Genomic DNA, 15,320 nt, shown 5'->3' with positions numbered 1-15,320 from the left:
CTGGCAGCAGAACTATAGCACAGGAAGAACTGGGCGAGCGCAGCAAAACCAGGGTAAAAAAAAAGCTGAATATGAAATTAATAAGATAAAACACAGCGGCCGCCCGTATGATGCGGACGACTTGATTATCTGACATATGCCTGACTCATAGAGCAGATATTTCAGTGCTGATGCCTCGCATCTTCATCATTGGGATTATTGAAAATATTAAAAGCATCAACTACCTATCTGCCTAAAGTTGTAGTCATTTTAACCCATTCATTCCCAAACCATTTTTCCCCTTTCATAGAATCACACTTTTATTTATTTGTTATTTTGGGGGGTAGGGGGGAACAATAGCCATCTGAAGGCTTGTTTTTTCATTGGTTCTATTTAATGTACCATATAATGTACTGAAAAACTTAAAGGGGTTGTCCCGCGCCGAAACGGTTTTTTTTTTTTTTCAACCCCCCCCCCGTTCGGCGCGAGACAACCCCGATGCAGGGACCTAAAGAAAGCTTACCGGAGCGCTTACCTTAATCCCCGCGCTCCGGTGACTTCTATACTTACCGGTGAAGATGGCCGCCGGGATCCTCTTCCTCCGTGGACCGCAGCTCTTCTGTGCGGTCCATTGCCGATTCCAGCCTCCTGATTGGCTGGAATCGGCACGTGACGGGCGGAGCTACACGGATCCCCATAGAGAACAGGAGAAGACCTGGACTGCGCAAGCGCGGCTAATTTGGCCATCGGAGGGCGAAAATTAGTCGGCTCCATGGGAACGAGGACGCTAGCAACGGAGCAGGTAAGTATAAAACTTTTTATAACTTCTGTATGGCTCATAATTAATGCACAATGTACATTACAAAGTGCATTATTATGGCCATACAGAAGTGTATAGACCCACTTGCTGCCGCGGGACAACCCCTTTAAAGTGAAAGTTTTGTGAATTTGGGGAAAAACACAATATTGCTATTTTTTTTAAGGGTATCTAGTTTCTTCGGCCTATATGCTGCTGCAAAAAAATGACATTAATGCTGTGGGGGTCAGTATAATTACAGATACAGTGAGATAAATAAGTTATTTTATAGATCAGACTCTTATGGATGCAGTGATAAATGTTTGAGCTTTTTTTTTGTAGTATTTTTATATTAAAATAAGAAACAGGGTTTTAACATTTTGTCTTTGCAAAAGTTTTCAAAAAATTACATTTCCCTTTTTGAACTTTTTGTCTTCATTGGGCACTTGAACTAGTGATCATCTCATCTCTTGCGAAATATACTGCAGTACTTTAAGAATTGCAGTGTATTGTATTTCTTCAGGCATTCTGTTAAGTCCTGTCACAGGCACTTAATACTTGGGGACACATGGCAGCTCTGAGGGCTTTCACTAAGGCCTAGGCTACAATGACACCCTGCAATTACATTGGCGGGGATTGTTCGGGAGACAATATGACAGTGCCTATGAATGGTTAATAGCTGCGATAAGAGTTTATATCCGATCGCGACTGCCTTGACCGGGCGTCTGCTGTCTTTGACACTTGAGGAGCAGGCTTAGCTCCTATGCCTGCTCCATATCCCTCCTCTGCTAGTGGGGGTATATGTATGCCCTTTTGTGTTGCGTGAAGGGGTTAAGGTTGATTCAGGAGCGTTGCATTTTAAAGGGCGTTTTTTTTTGTTTTTGTTTTTGTTTAATTTGCTGGCCTATCCTATCCTTCTGTGTCAATATCAGATCAGTGGGGGGCCAACATCCCCACCAACCAGCTGTTTGCTGAGCCATTGTGCATCACAACTAGCTCTATACATTGTGCATCACTTGAACTGGTACTGCAAGCTCAGTCTTACTCACTTGAGTATGGTTGAGCTTGCAGTACTGTTTATGCATTTCAGGACTCTATGAAAGGTGCGTGACAACTGTGGTGCGGGTTGTAATGTTTGAATGCAATTCAATTACTGATTATTTCTCTATCTGTTCTTTTAATAGTGGAGGTCCTAATTGTGTTTTATGAGAACCGGCTGAAGGATCACCATGTCATTACACCATATGTCCTCCAAGGACTCAAGGCGCTGGTGAGTCTGTTTGCACCCCTTCTTCTTTCCACACAAATTGACTTATCATAAAGGGGTTTTCTGGGACTTTTAACATTAGTAAGCTATCCTTAGGATAGGTCATCAATACTACTTACAACCCCAGCCGATCATCTGTTTGGAGAGACTGAAGCACTCAGGTGAGCGCTGTGACAACTGTACTGCATATCGGGCACAGCACCGTACATTTCGTAGTGGCAGAGTCTGGCGTAGTAGCAGCTCAGTCCCATTTAAACAGCTGATTGGCTGGGGTAAGCTGTTAGGTCATCAATATTTTAGTGCCAGAAACCCCTTTTAATGTAATAAATGCTTAGGATCCCTCTACTTGTATATAGAAGTTACCTTAATTGTTCAGATCTTATAATGTATGTGGGCAGCCACTGCTCTGAATGGCTATCACTTTTCTGCCACCCCTAATGCAGCAGTTTTAATGTGAACCTCGCCACTAGCATAACCATTCCAGTACCACATTAGTGTATATATGTATAGGAGTTGTCATTTTGCACATACATGCATGAATAAGCTTAGGGTGCCCGTATATGCTGCAGATCTTTGCTGATTGTCAGGTGGCAGCCTGGGCTTGTCATTGTTTCGTCCAGCAGAATTTCTCATGCGTTTGCAGCAGAGGTTCCGCAGAGCATACGGGAACCCTTACAGGTATATTTCAGGCTCTTCTTCGCCATCCACCACGTTGGCTGCAGTTTGTTTTGCCCATTTACTGGCAACTGGCTCCAAACTATTGAACCGGGAAGCTCATTAGAGTCTGACATCTCCATTTGGGGTGCATTCACACAGGCGAGTGCAATGTTGGTCCTTGAAACTCAGGCCAATATCATCTTGTAAACTTGTTATGTTTGCCTGCGATTGTGATGCGTTTTGCAAGAAAAATGTATTCCATCGCTGCACTTCAGATTTTCACACATGTGAAAATTCCATGTTTATTCAATAGTAGATATAAAAGAATAGCACTGCAATGAAAATCGCAATGACATGTGAATGCAATGTGATCTTTCAGGCTCCCACAGGAAATAATGGGCCATTCTTACACAGGAATCGCCCCAAAATAGGACATGCTGCGATTTTTATTTTTTTCCACCATCAATCCTAGAGAAAAATCAGTCATGTGACTAAAGAGATTTAAATGAATGTGTTTTTTTTCATGTGTGCATTCCATCCATATTGCAATCGGACGGAACCTGCGTGAATGCACCCTTAGTTGGAGTTCAAAATAAATCACATGGACTATCTCAACAAGTCTTGTCCTGCTGCTTTTTACTCCCATCATCTCAAGAGGAAGCCATATACTCCCATTTAAAAGCTATATATCCCAACACCTATAAATCTAATCACCTGTTTTCTTTGATAGAGTATGTCTGTGGTCTTCCCTCCCGGCCTAGCGGTGTCGGTACTGAAATCCATATTCCAGGAAGTTCATGTTCAGGTGAATTTCTGCAATACTCTTTCGCTATTGAATTGTGCAATGTCCTTCGAGTAATGGACTCTTCCTCTTGTTTTCTTCCAGTCTTTAATGCAGCTTGACCGTCATACCGTCTATATGATCATCACCAATTTTATGAACAACCGTGAACAAGGTATTAACATAGACATCTGTATTATCCTCTATCCTCAGACTAAATACCTATTTATTTCTATTGGGGCAGAGCAAGCAATTAAAGGGTTATGCCCAGGATAGGAAATAACCTGCTGGTCGGTGAGGGTCTTACCACTAAAATCCCCGCTGATCCTGAGAACAGGGATCCCTTATTCCCCGTCCTCACTGCTGGTTTACTGCACCCTCCACTGTGAGGAGGATACTAATTAGAGCACTTGCTGGGCAAGTGCATTGCCTCTTCCTTCACTTTAATAAGAACTGCTGGAGGTAGCCGAGCAGCAAGTGCTCAGGTATTTCCGTCAGTCCCATTGAAATGAATGGAGGGGTGGCCATGCATGCTTAGCCAGAGCTTCATTCATTCTGACGTCAGAGGGGGGGTGAAGTGATCAGTGGGGGCTCTCCCAGTGAGACCCCCACAATTGGCACGTTAACCCCTATCCCGATAACTTGTGATTCTGGTGCAAACGATTTAGGGTTATAAGACTTCCCAAGGGAAAACAATTGCAGACTGCCAAGCATGTAAAGATATGTACCTACTATTTGGTACTGGCATCACCTTTTCTCTAGGTTTTCTGTTAATGTGTCCACATAGTATCACACCAGTTTGCAAATATATGGGTCCACTTACTGCAGGACCTGGCAGTATCTAGTATGGTGGTGCGATATGAAGGCCTTTTTTAGGTATCATTCTGTGTGTGTGTGTGTGTGTGTGTGTGTGTGTGTGTGTGTGTGTGTGTATATATATATATATAATAAATAATGTGTGATATATAATTATGATTTGAGGTTTGATAATTGCAGCAGAAAGCTAAAGTATTTACTGTAATTATTTTGCTGCAGAGCTGAAGAGTCTTGGAGCTGATTTCACATTTGGGTTTATTCAAGTCATGGATGGAGAAAAGGATCCAAGAAATCTTCTGGTGGCCTTCCAGATTGTGCAGAACATCATTACGAAGAACTACTCTCTTGGTAAGGGCTTATCTGTGAAGATGATGCTGTGCGCAACTTTAGAAATACTGACCACCTAGAACATTTCCTTCACCAAACAAATGACTTGCATGCATTTAATAGATGGTGGTGCTGATTCCTTCCGTGTGAGACCCACTCTTTGCAGTAGCTTTCCCCTTTTTGCTCATAGATGACGGTCACAGACAGGTCTTTCCTCCCACCCCATGATACCGTTATGTATATGGAGAAAATGTATCCTGAGAGAACAACCCCCTTAAACAAATACTTTAACATTTTTGGAAAAAACTAATACGGGGAGTTTTGTTTTATGAAGGTAAAGAAGAATTTATTAGTCGGTGCCATTTGAAAATTGCAGTTAACAATTAACCCCATATAAAATCAATTTGCTGTGACCTAATACCCAGATATTATCATTTAGCGAGCAGAAATAAAGCTGATCACTTTGTTTGAGTTGCCTAATGATGTGTTAATGGTTGGTGCATTTTGATTACCTAATAAGAGGAAGGTTTACCTTCCTCTTATGGGCAGATCCAAAGAAAGGAAAAATCTTAACCCCTTAGTGACAGCCCTACAGTGGTTTTATGTCCTGCTGCTGCAGGACATGTATGGAGGGAGATTGCGGGGTGATCTCTCTCCATACATCCCCAGTGCCGGCTGTTTCTTACAGCCGACACCTGGCGGCAACTGCACCGATGAGCTGCACGGCTCAGTGCGGCTGTTAACCCTTTAAATGCCGCTGTCAATTCTGACAGCGTCATTTAAATCCCCCAAACGTTGTTTGGGGGATGTTCGGGGGTCCCGTACAGCCCCCTGCAATGAGATCGCAAAGAGGCGTGTGGGTGTCATGACAGCCGGGGCCTTTTAAAAAGTCCCAGAGCTGTCATGGCAGAATGCCTATCAAGCCATCCTGCATTACATCATACTGCAGGAGTGATCAAAGCATCGCAAGTTGTTGTCCCCTCTGGGGACTAAAAAAAAGAAGTAAAGATAAGATCAATAAAGTTTTGGTAATTATAAAAAAAAAAATAAAGTAATAAAACTTTAAAGAGAAAACCCTTTTGCCATATTTATAATAAAAGAATCTAGTTTAGTATCGTAGTAATTGTACTGACCCATACAATAAAGTTATCCTGTCATTTTTGTTGCAGTTTGTGTGCCGTAGAAACATGATGCACTGAAAGATGGCAGGATTTCAATTTTTTTTTTTCATTTTTCTTCACTCAGAATTTTTAAAAAGTATTTCAGTACATTATATGGTACGTTTAAATAATACCAATAAAAAATACAACTCGGCCCACAAAAAACAAGCCCTCATACAGCGACGTCGATGGATAAATAAAGGAGTTACGATTTTTTTTAAAAGGAAGGGGGGAGGAAAAAAAACAAAAAAGCTCTGTCACTAAGGGGTTGTACAACAACTGACTTATCACCTATCCATAGGATAGCTGATGAAAGTCTAATAAGTGAGGGTCCCACCGCTGAGAATCCTACCAGTCCTGAGAGCTGGGACCCTATGTCCCCCTTTTTTTTAATCACTTCAGGCTCGCTCTTCCCACCTGCAGTGGGCAGGAGATTTCATGGAGTGTGGTTGCACATATGTGATGCCACTCTATTCTTTTTTTTTAGCAGGTCTGCTGGAGATAGCTCAGCATTTATACTCTTCCCCCCCCCCCCCCCCCCCCCGGTCAGTCCCATCACTATCAATTCACATCCATTCTATTTGGGTTGGCCATGACCCCCCGAGTCTTTACAAAGCTTCTGGTGTCAGTGATGGCTGTCTTCCACTTCAAGGAGCTTCGATGACATCATGGTAAAACCTCCGATCCAGTCAGCCAAACTGGAGAGTATTCATATCGCTCTAAACATGCTGTCCAGGTTGGGATGGATCATCAACCCCCCCCCCAAGTATTACCCCACAATGTCTGGACATTCTGGGTCTTTCTTTTGACACGGTTTAGCCTTGTCCTCTCGCCGCCACTGAAACTATTTCTCCTACAAAGGCAGGTACGCTCTCTGCAAACTCACAGTCCCGTGACCATTTGTCACGGTATCATAGTGCTGGGGCTGATGGTCTCCTCCTTCAAGGCTATTCTATTCGCACTCGGCCTCTTCAGTTTTGATCATTCTAATGTTGTGGGAAACATTCGGGAACTCTCAATCGAAGGACACCTTTACAGCTACAGCGCTCCCTTCTTTGGTGGCTGGATTCCCCGCAGATCCATCTGGGGCACTATTATCTGACACTGCAATGGCTGGGACCAGCTATGGATGCCAGCCTCTTCAGGTACTCTGCAGAATCTCATGGTGCGAGGCACTTGGACCATAAAGAAGTCCACAGTACTGATAAATGGAACTTTGGGCCATTCTCCTGTCACTTCATCACTTCACACCCCAGCCTACAGGCCTCCCAGCTAAGTTCCATACAGACAAAGCAACAGCCGTTCTGTACATAAATCATCAAGGCGGGACCTGCAGCATGAAGGGCATGTCAGAGGCCGCCTGCAGACGAGCGGAAATCCCGCCGCGGGATTTCCGCCGCTGAAAGTTTGCATAGGAGTGCATTAAAATACGCACTCCTATGCAGACGGCCGCGGTTTGGCCGCGCGAAATGTCGCGCGGCAAACAAACCGCGGCATGTTCTAATTTTCTGCGGGGCACGCACTCACCCGGCCGCCGGCTCCGGTCTGCGCAGCAGCCGGCACATGAAAGAGCCGGGGCCGCCAGGCGCGGGTGAGTACGCGCTCGTCCCTGCAGGCGCTCGGGTCGGATCGCGCGGCGAGAATTCTCGCTGCCGGATCCGACCCGCTCGTCTGCAGGCGGCCAGAAGCAGCGAAAATCCTGACATGGGCCGAAGATCACCTTCCAGCGCTGTCAGTGGTTCACATACCAGGGGTTAGACAACTGGATAGCTGATTTCCTCAGCATGGAGACAGCCAACCTGGGAGAATGGGAACTTACATCCCTAAGTCTTTAGAGCACTTTGTCAAAGGTGTAGTCAACTGGACATCGATCTAATGGCATCTAGAATCAATCGCAAGCTGCCAATCTTTGTGTCCAGGCCTCAGGATCCACAAGCTTGAGCAGTGGACGCACTAGTAATTCCAAGGACAGAGTTTCAGTTCCTTTGTTTTTCCCCTCTTCCCACTAATCCCATGACTTCTCAAAAAGATCAAGATGTAAGGCCTCCTGGGGATTTTCATCGTCCTAGGTTTACCCCGCTGCTTGTGGTACACAGATCTCGTCAACTGGCTGTGATGCCTTCCTCTTCGAGAAGATCTTCTCTTAGAGGGACCTCTCTTCCAAGCTTAGGTTCAACTGTCATGCCATTAAACTGTCATTCAGATCATGATAAAGGCTAGAACACTTTCCTCCTTCTCTGAGGCTTATCCTTGCTTTTGGAAAAACTTCTTTCTCTAGTGCGTGAAATGCAACCTCCATCCTATGCGTTTTTCTTTATCCCACCTCCTATCCTTCCTACAGTGATGTCTGGATATGGGCTTGGGCCTTAGTTCCCTAAGGGGTCAAGTTTCCTCACTGGCCATACTTCTCCAACACCCACTGGTCTCAGTTGGCCATCTGTACTTTTTTACAAGGGGTCATTCAAGCCGCCCATCCATACCATTGTCCTTTCCCCACCCTGGGACCTAACTCTAGTACTAGGTTCGCTACAGTCTCATCCCTTCTAACCGTTGAGAGAAGTTCCAGATCACCTTTTGGCTTGGAAGGTGACCTTCTTGGTAGTGGTCACCTCCATCCCCCAGGTTTCTGAGCTCACAGCCCTGTTGGCCAAGCCTCTGTTAAGCGTCTTTCTTCACGACAAGGTGGTCTTGTGTCTTGTCCCTTCCATCCTACCTTAGGTGGTGTTGGCATTCCACTTCAGGGAGGACACAGCCTTGCCTTCATTTTGCCTCTCTTTCATACAAACCTGCATGGTGCCTGCATGAGGGGTATAGCTGGTAGGTGGGGCTGACACTTTTCTGTTAGCTACTGCCACTAGGAGGCAGAAACTAATCTATACCCATGGTTTTCAGCTGTGTCCCCCAATGATACAGACAATAAATACATGAATACTTAGCCGAGCTGAGTTGCTCATGTGTATGGGGAAAATAGATATTGGAGGAACAGCTATTGAAGGTGTATGGGCACCTTAAACAGTTATCCCAAGACTGACTTTTATCACCTCAGGATAGGCGATGAGTTAGATCGGTTGGGGTTCCACTGCTGAAATCCCCTGTTTGTTTGTTTTTTTAAGACATACACATTTTAGAAAAACAATTTAATTTAATAAAAAAAAAAAAAAAGATTTGTAATGGGCTTATTCCACTCTCCCCATAGAGAGCACATCGAACAAGTGTGCATATGTATGGGGAGGTTAAGAGGAAGAGAAAAAAATCATGCAGTAGGGTTGAGTTCTGTAAATGAGTATTTCTGAGTGAATTCTGTAAATAAGTGTTTCTTTATTTCATGATTTCCTTCCCACAGGTCCATTTGTGGAGGAGTTATTTGAAGTGACATCCTGCTATTTCCCCATTGATTTCAACCCGGTAAGTTTCTGCAGTTAGGGGACTGTCTCGTTTTATCACCGTGCTGCTCTCGGCATATACTCACATGTTTGGTTCTTTTCTAGCCACCCAATGATCCACATGGGATTACCAGGGAAGATCTGATACTGGGCCTTCGAGCTGTGCTGGCGTCGACTCCTCGTTTTGCTGAGGTGAATCACTTGGCAAATTGAACTGTTTTGCAGATTTGTCTTAAAGGGATTGTCTCATTGGCTATAGCATGCATCCTCCAGTTCCAAAATTGCTACTCTCATACGATTTCCTAAATGATTTTATGTGATCCATCCCTATTTTGCTTAGCAATATAGCAGCTAACAACATCAAACTTAGAATATAAACTATGGATTAATACATGGATGGATGTTTGTGTTTCACAGTTTCTCCTTCCACTGCTAATTGAGAAAATGGATTCAGATATACAAAGTGCCAAAGTGGATGCACTGCAAACACTGGTGAGTAAGCATTCGTGTAAAAGCTTAAGGAGGTTGTGCCAAAAGCAGTCCCTATTCATATGCTCTATTAGGGACATCATAGAATGTATACCGCTCTCTATGACCCAGAGCAAAGAGCCGCTCAGTAAAAGCAAATCCTGTTCTGGCAGACCTTGTACCAAACTGGCATTACAGGAGAGGCCTTCATCTGAATGTTCATCCTGAAAAACTACTTTTCTCGCACAGATGGAGCTTTTTTCCAGAAAATTCATCTGTTTGATGAGGGTGCTGAGAGCAGGAACCATGGGCGGATCAGCTATTTGCCCTGGGCCCATCATTCTGAAAGAGGTTGTGCATGTTAGCACAGCTCCTTTAAATGGGTTTTCCAGGACATAACTTTTGCTGACCTATGCACAGAATAGATCATCAACAGTTAATCATTGGGTTCCTCTACATTCAACCCCTGGCAATCATCTGTTTTTGAGCTTGCTGTCGGTACGGACTGAACAGGAGGTTGACAGCTCTGTCCACATTGCAGTAACAATGTGTAGTGTTTTCATGTTTCAGCCCTAAATACAGTGTGTTATGGTCATTTTTGCTCTACACAAAATTATTACTTTTTTACAAACCTGTCAAATTAAAGTTTAGTGTTTTAACCAATTTTTCCAATTAGACGAACTGGACCTCCTTTTATTTTTTTTGCATCCTAGCATGTGAGAAGCAGAAATCCGCTTTCTAAGTCTCTCCAAGTGCTGTGGGACCGCTGCTATGACTGAAGAAAGGAAAGCGTACTCGAACTGGCCTCCTTCTGCTACGATAGGGGCAGATCATCAAGGAAGTCCTCTGCAGTCGTCTGCAGCAGATTGAGGTACTAATCTGCATTGGGAGTCCCTGGAATAAACCCAGGTCCAAGGATGGCTCCATGCATGTATCGTAGCAGAAGGACGCCACTTTGAGTACACTTTCCTTATTACAGTCATAGCAGTGGTCCCACGGGACTTGGAGAGACTCAGTAAGCGATTTTTCGGCATCTCACATCCTACTCTTCAATCTTGTAATTTGGTTTTACTCTCTATCTTTTACAGGGGCCACAACACAAAATTAAAATCTGTGTCCCTTGGTCCTCAGGGGCCTGTGGCCATACCGTCGTGTAGCGCATTTTATTGAAGTACACTTGTTATTTCAATATAGGACACCAGTACTGGGACATAGCCCTGGATCCGACTTTTTGACTGCACTCTGTATATATGAATGTAAATGGTAAAATTGCTAAGAAATTATTTTTGCTAGTACGCATTTAGGAGTATGAAGACCTGCACTCACACATTTGTAACTTTGTTTTTGTAAACTTGCCTTTGATAACAGACAGCTGCATGTGCGGTGTACGAACAGAAGGAACTGAAGGAGTTTCTGTCAGGCCTTTGGTCCTCCATCCGTAGAGAGGTTTGTATTTCATATGTTTTCTACCATGAGTGTGGTGTTCTGGTTTCGGGATGATCATTGGTCTCCTCTTAGGTATTTCAGACAGCGAGTGACAAGGTTGAAGCTGAAGGCCTGGCTGCTCTCCATGCTCTATCTGCCGGCCTCTCTCGCTCTGTCCTAAGTCCAGACTCTGAAGATTTGTTAAACACTTTTTTAAGCAGTATCTTGCAAGGTAAGAATATTGGGCACTCTGTGTATACTACATACACATACAATACAGACCACTTCACCATAACCTTCTTTCTCCCCAGACTGCAGGCATCACTTGTGTGAGCCAGATATGAAGTTGGTATGGCCTAGCGCTAAACTTCTGCAGGCTGCGGCTGGTGCGTCCTCCCGGGCGTGTCTGAAAGTGACTGCTAATGTCCTGCCACTGCTTCTGGAGCAATATAACCAGCATGTACAGGTATGCGGTCTCCCTATTGACTGTTACTCTAACTTCTATAGGGAACTGTATTCCACATGGCTACTTTCTATAAAACTCCTTAAAGGGAATCTGTCACTTTTAGCCCTATAAGCTGAGCTTCTGGGCTTAAAGCAGGTGACCTACTGACTTCGGGGATGTAAATGTTATACTTGCCTCTTTTGTTGTTCCCCAATGTCACCGCTGAAAGCTGCTGTTCAATGTATGGTAAGTAGTCTGGCCGTTCTAATTTTATAATTGGTGGACTACTTACCAGCTCTGCTCAATGCATCAAGTTGTGGCTTCCAGCACTGACACTGGAGGAATGGCGGCGAACGCAAGTATAATACTTGCATCCCTGGACTCGGGTCATCTACTTTTATCCCATAAGCTTAGCTAATAGGTCTAACAGTAGGTGACAGTCTCTTTAAAGCTGCCCTCTGGTTTTGGCACAGAATTTTGTCCTGGGAACAGAGGGGTATATATTGCCTGCAGCTGTACTTTTTTGGCATATTCCGATCTGTCGGTTCTGGGTCCTGTTTTCGGCCATCCAAGATGACAGATGCAATCTTCACACAACCTAATTTACTTAGTGCATTGCTAGCGTAGACTACCAGTGCCGTATTTCTGGTCTCTGATTGACCAGAACTGCACATATGATCAGAGAGCATTGCACATTGTGCATTAGGTAGATAAAAAAAATTCCTGCAGCCATCTTGGATAGCCGGAAATGGAGCTTGAAACCAGTGGATTAGAGGGGCAGCGGATAATATAAACTCCTCCTCCTCTTGCCTTGAGACAAAATTTTGTCCCGATACCGGAGGGTCACTTTATCAAGAACTTGTTGTGTCAGCCACAAACTTTGCTGACTCTTGCAGTTTTTATTTTCTTTCTAATCCCCTTGAACTAAGTTGTTATATTTTGCTTCTGGCGCTTTGAGTCTGTCAAGTCAGTAGTCTCCACTGCTCACTGTTAAATGGACAATGTCACATTTGATTGACAGCATCAAAGACTGCCCACTTGATGTATTCAGAGCGCTGGGAGCCAAATCTAATGGGAACTGTGGAAAGTAGAGAGAAAAGAAGTTAGACTCAGTGGAGCTACAACTGCAAAGTTATGCAGCTGGCCTCGCTGACTCGAGGACATGACAGGGCCTCCTTAAGTATTCCTATGTTATAACGCTATGATATGCCATATCATTCAGGTTAGTGGGTATCCAACCAGCAGGACCCCTGCCAATCCTTATGTCATTTCTTCTGCACAGCCATGTGCCCAGTCCTCTGCTTTACAGGAAACTGCAACATGGCTCTATTTAAAGTTTATATATGGTGGGTGGCCAAGAGTGTCAATATTATGAAGACATTGGTGAATGAGCCATAGTACTTAAAAAGCAGACCTGATGAAGTAGACGGGCAGGCTGCCTTCACAACTGGGTTGAACATCATTGGGAGCTACTTCCTAAGATATCTGGTGTCCCATGGAGAAGTCCATGCATATCCATGGATACAGAGGGAAAATTGTGATGCCGGACATTAGTTTTAGAGTTTTCAGGAAGGGATTGGGGGCCCAGTTAGCACTGAATTGCTTTACTGTCCACATCTATCATCTTCAGAAGCAACTACAGGCGGAGCGATAAACATATGATCAAAACTGCATCTGGAGCTTCACTTTATTTAACAACTTGGGGGCGTTGCATGGTTTGAAATTCAGTGAAGAACAGCAAATGGAAGCAGCTGTGTAAGTGAGCAAATTCATTGTGACCCCTTTTGCTGCTCTATTTTCAGAGCAGCCATCGAAGGACTATACTGGAGATGACACTGGGATTCCTCAAGCTGCAGAGCAAGTGGCTTCAGGAGGAAGGTAACGCATTCTTCCTACTTTATTAGGTATTGTTTCTTAACCGATAGATCATTGCTTGGCATGAATTTACTCCTGTTGCTACAAAGCACACTTCACTTTTTCTTTGACTAGTATATTCACATGAAAGCAAAATAATTCTATCGTCTCTGCTCTAAGTATCATCATAAACATCCTTAGCTATGAGTCGTTATGTAGTGATTCTAGATTTGTATTAATGAAAACAAAGATATGGTACCTAGTTAGCCAGTATAGCAAAATGTGATTGTTCCCAGCAAGAGAAACCAAGTACTCTTGTAGATATGATAACTTTTAATGGCTAACAAAAATACATAATGTTATAGCGAGCTTCCGAACCGACGCAGGGTTCTTCTTCAGGCTTAAATGGATTGGATCTGAAGAGGCATGGATATTTATACACACTTATAACATACATACTTATGACAAGGCACAGATATGGATGTGATTGGTTCGCACTTAAAAGGAATTCTGCAACAGCAAACAAACTTTTTTTGTCTAGGCACTGATAACGGAGTGAAAGTTTTATGGTCCTAAATTACTGTTGGGGGGGGGGTCATCAGGCTAGAATTGCTACAAGAGGTGCACAAACATTTTTAGCTAAACACTGATAAGGGAGTGAGGTCTCATCGCCACACGATTAAACACAGAAAAAGAGAATTGCCTGTGGCCGAGCACTTCTCTAACCATGGACATGACATAGGAGATATGAGAGTTTTGATATTGAAGGGTGGTTTCAAGTCACAAAACCACAGAAGAATTTGGGAATATAAATTGATAACAACCTTTGACACGCTGAATACTGGGTTAAATTATTCCCCAGGATTTATGTGTGAATGGGAAGTGTGAGACATTATACAGATAAGACCCCCATCAACAGTAATTCAGGGACCATAAACTTTCACTCCCTTATCAGTGTTTAGCTAAAAATGTTTGTGCACCTCTTGTAGCAATTCTAGCCTGATGACCCCCCCCCTTCCCCAACAGTAATTTAGGACCATAAAACTTTCACTCCGCTATCAGTGCCTAGACAAAAAAAGTTTGTTTGCTGTTGCAGAATTCCTTTTAAGTGCGAACCAATCACATCCATATCTGTGCCTTGTCATAAGTATGTATGTTATAAGTGTGTATAAATATGCATGCCTCTTCAGATCCAATCCATAAGCCTGAAAAAGAACCATGCGTTGGTTCGCAAGCTCGCTATTACATCATGTATTTTTGTTAGCCATTAAAAGGTATCATATCTACAAGATTACGTCGTTTCTCTTGCTGGGAACATTCACATTTAGATTTGTATTGAAATGAACTTCATTCTTGTGTTTTCTTTGCAGATGGAAATGGCCTGGCCAATTTCAAAGATCCCTTATGCAGCATGGTGTTCTCCGCAGTCACCGATCCCAGTACCCCGCTCCAGCAGGTAGCCGTAAAGGCCCTCACTGTGTTGGGCACGCAACAAGGTATCTGTTGTACAGCATCAATGTGTTATTTAATGCCCTCTTCACAGTAACAGTAAAATGTATTTTAATGCTAATGTTGCTACTAATGCTAACTTTTAGGGTTTCTTAGGGCTCTTTTACACGGAACAATTATTGTTCAAAAGTTCATTGGATCGTGCAAAATTGAATTATCATTCTGTGTAAACATTGCCATCAATTGAATGACGAATTGTATTTGCTTATCGTTTGGCATTTAAAGGGGTTGTCCCGCGGCAGCAAGTGGGTCTATACACTTCTGTATGGCCATATTAATGCACTTTGTAATGTACATTGTGCATTAATTATGAGCCATACAGAAGTTATAAAAAGTTTTATACTTACCTGCTCCGTTGCTGGCGTCCTCGTCTCCCTGGTGCCGACTAATTTTCGGCCTCCAATGGCCAAATTAGCCGCGCTTGCGCAGTCCGGGTCTTCTGCGGTCTTCAAT

The 15,320-nt window shown here is 43.6% G+C and overlaps 1 protein-coding gene across 1 annotated transcript in view; it reads left to right on the top strand.

Annotated features, from left to right (window-relative positions):
* Positions 1-15,320, top strand: part of MMS19 (MMS19 homolog, cytosolic iron-sulfur assembly component) — a 56,058-nt gene that overhangs the window by 18,624 nt on the left and 22,114 nt on the right. Inside the window, exons 4-15 of the mRNA XM_066601079.1 lie at positions 1,960-2,045; positions 3,430-3,504; positions 3,586-3,655; positions 4,516-4,644; positions 9,127-9,188; positions 9,272-9,358; positions 9,584-9,658; positions 11,003-11,080; positions 11,153-11,291; positions 11,371-11,525; positions 13,307-13,382; positions 14,729-14,854. Coding sequence (XP_066457176.1) covers positions 1,960-2,045; positions 3,430-3,504; positions 3,586-3,655; positions 4,516-4,644; positions 9,127-9,188; positions 9,272-9,358; positions 9,584-9,658; positions 11,003-11,080; positions 11,153-11,291; positions 11,371-11,525; positions 13,307-13,382; positions 14,729-14,854 — 1,158 coding nt within the window. The remainder of the gene's footprint in view (positions 1-1,959; positions 2,046-3,429; positions 3,505-3,585; positions 3,656-4,515; positions 4,645-9,126; positions 9,189-9,271; positions 9,359-9,583; positions 9,659-11,002; positions 11,081-11,152; positions 11,292-11,370; positions 11,526-13,306; positions 13,383-14,728; positions 14,855-15,320) is intronic.

Source organism: Eleutherodactylus coqui, chromosome 4 (assembly GCF_035609145.1).
Source record: "Eleutherodactylus coqui strain aEleCoq1 chromosome 4, aEleCoq1.hap1, whole genome shotgun sequence".
Lineage (NCBI taxonomy): Eukaryota > Metazoa > Chordata > Amphibia > Anura > Eleutherodactylidae > Eleutherodactylus > Eleutherodactylus coqui.
This window is presented reverse-complemented; position numbering and strand designations above follow the sequence as displayed.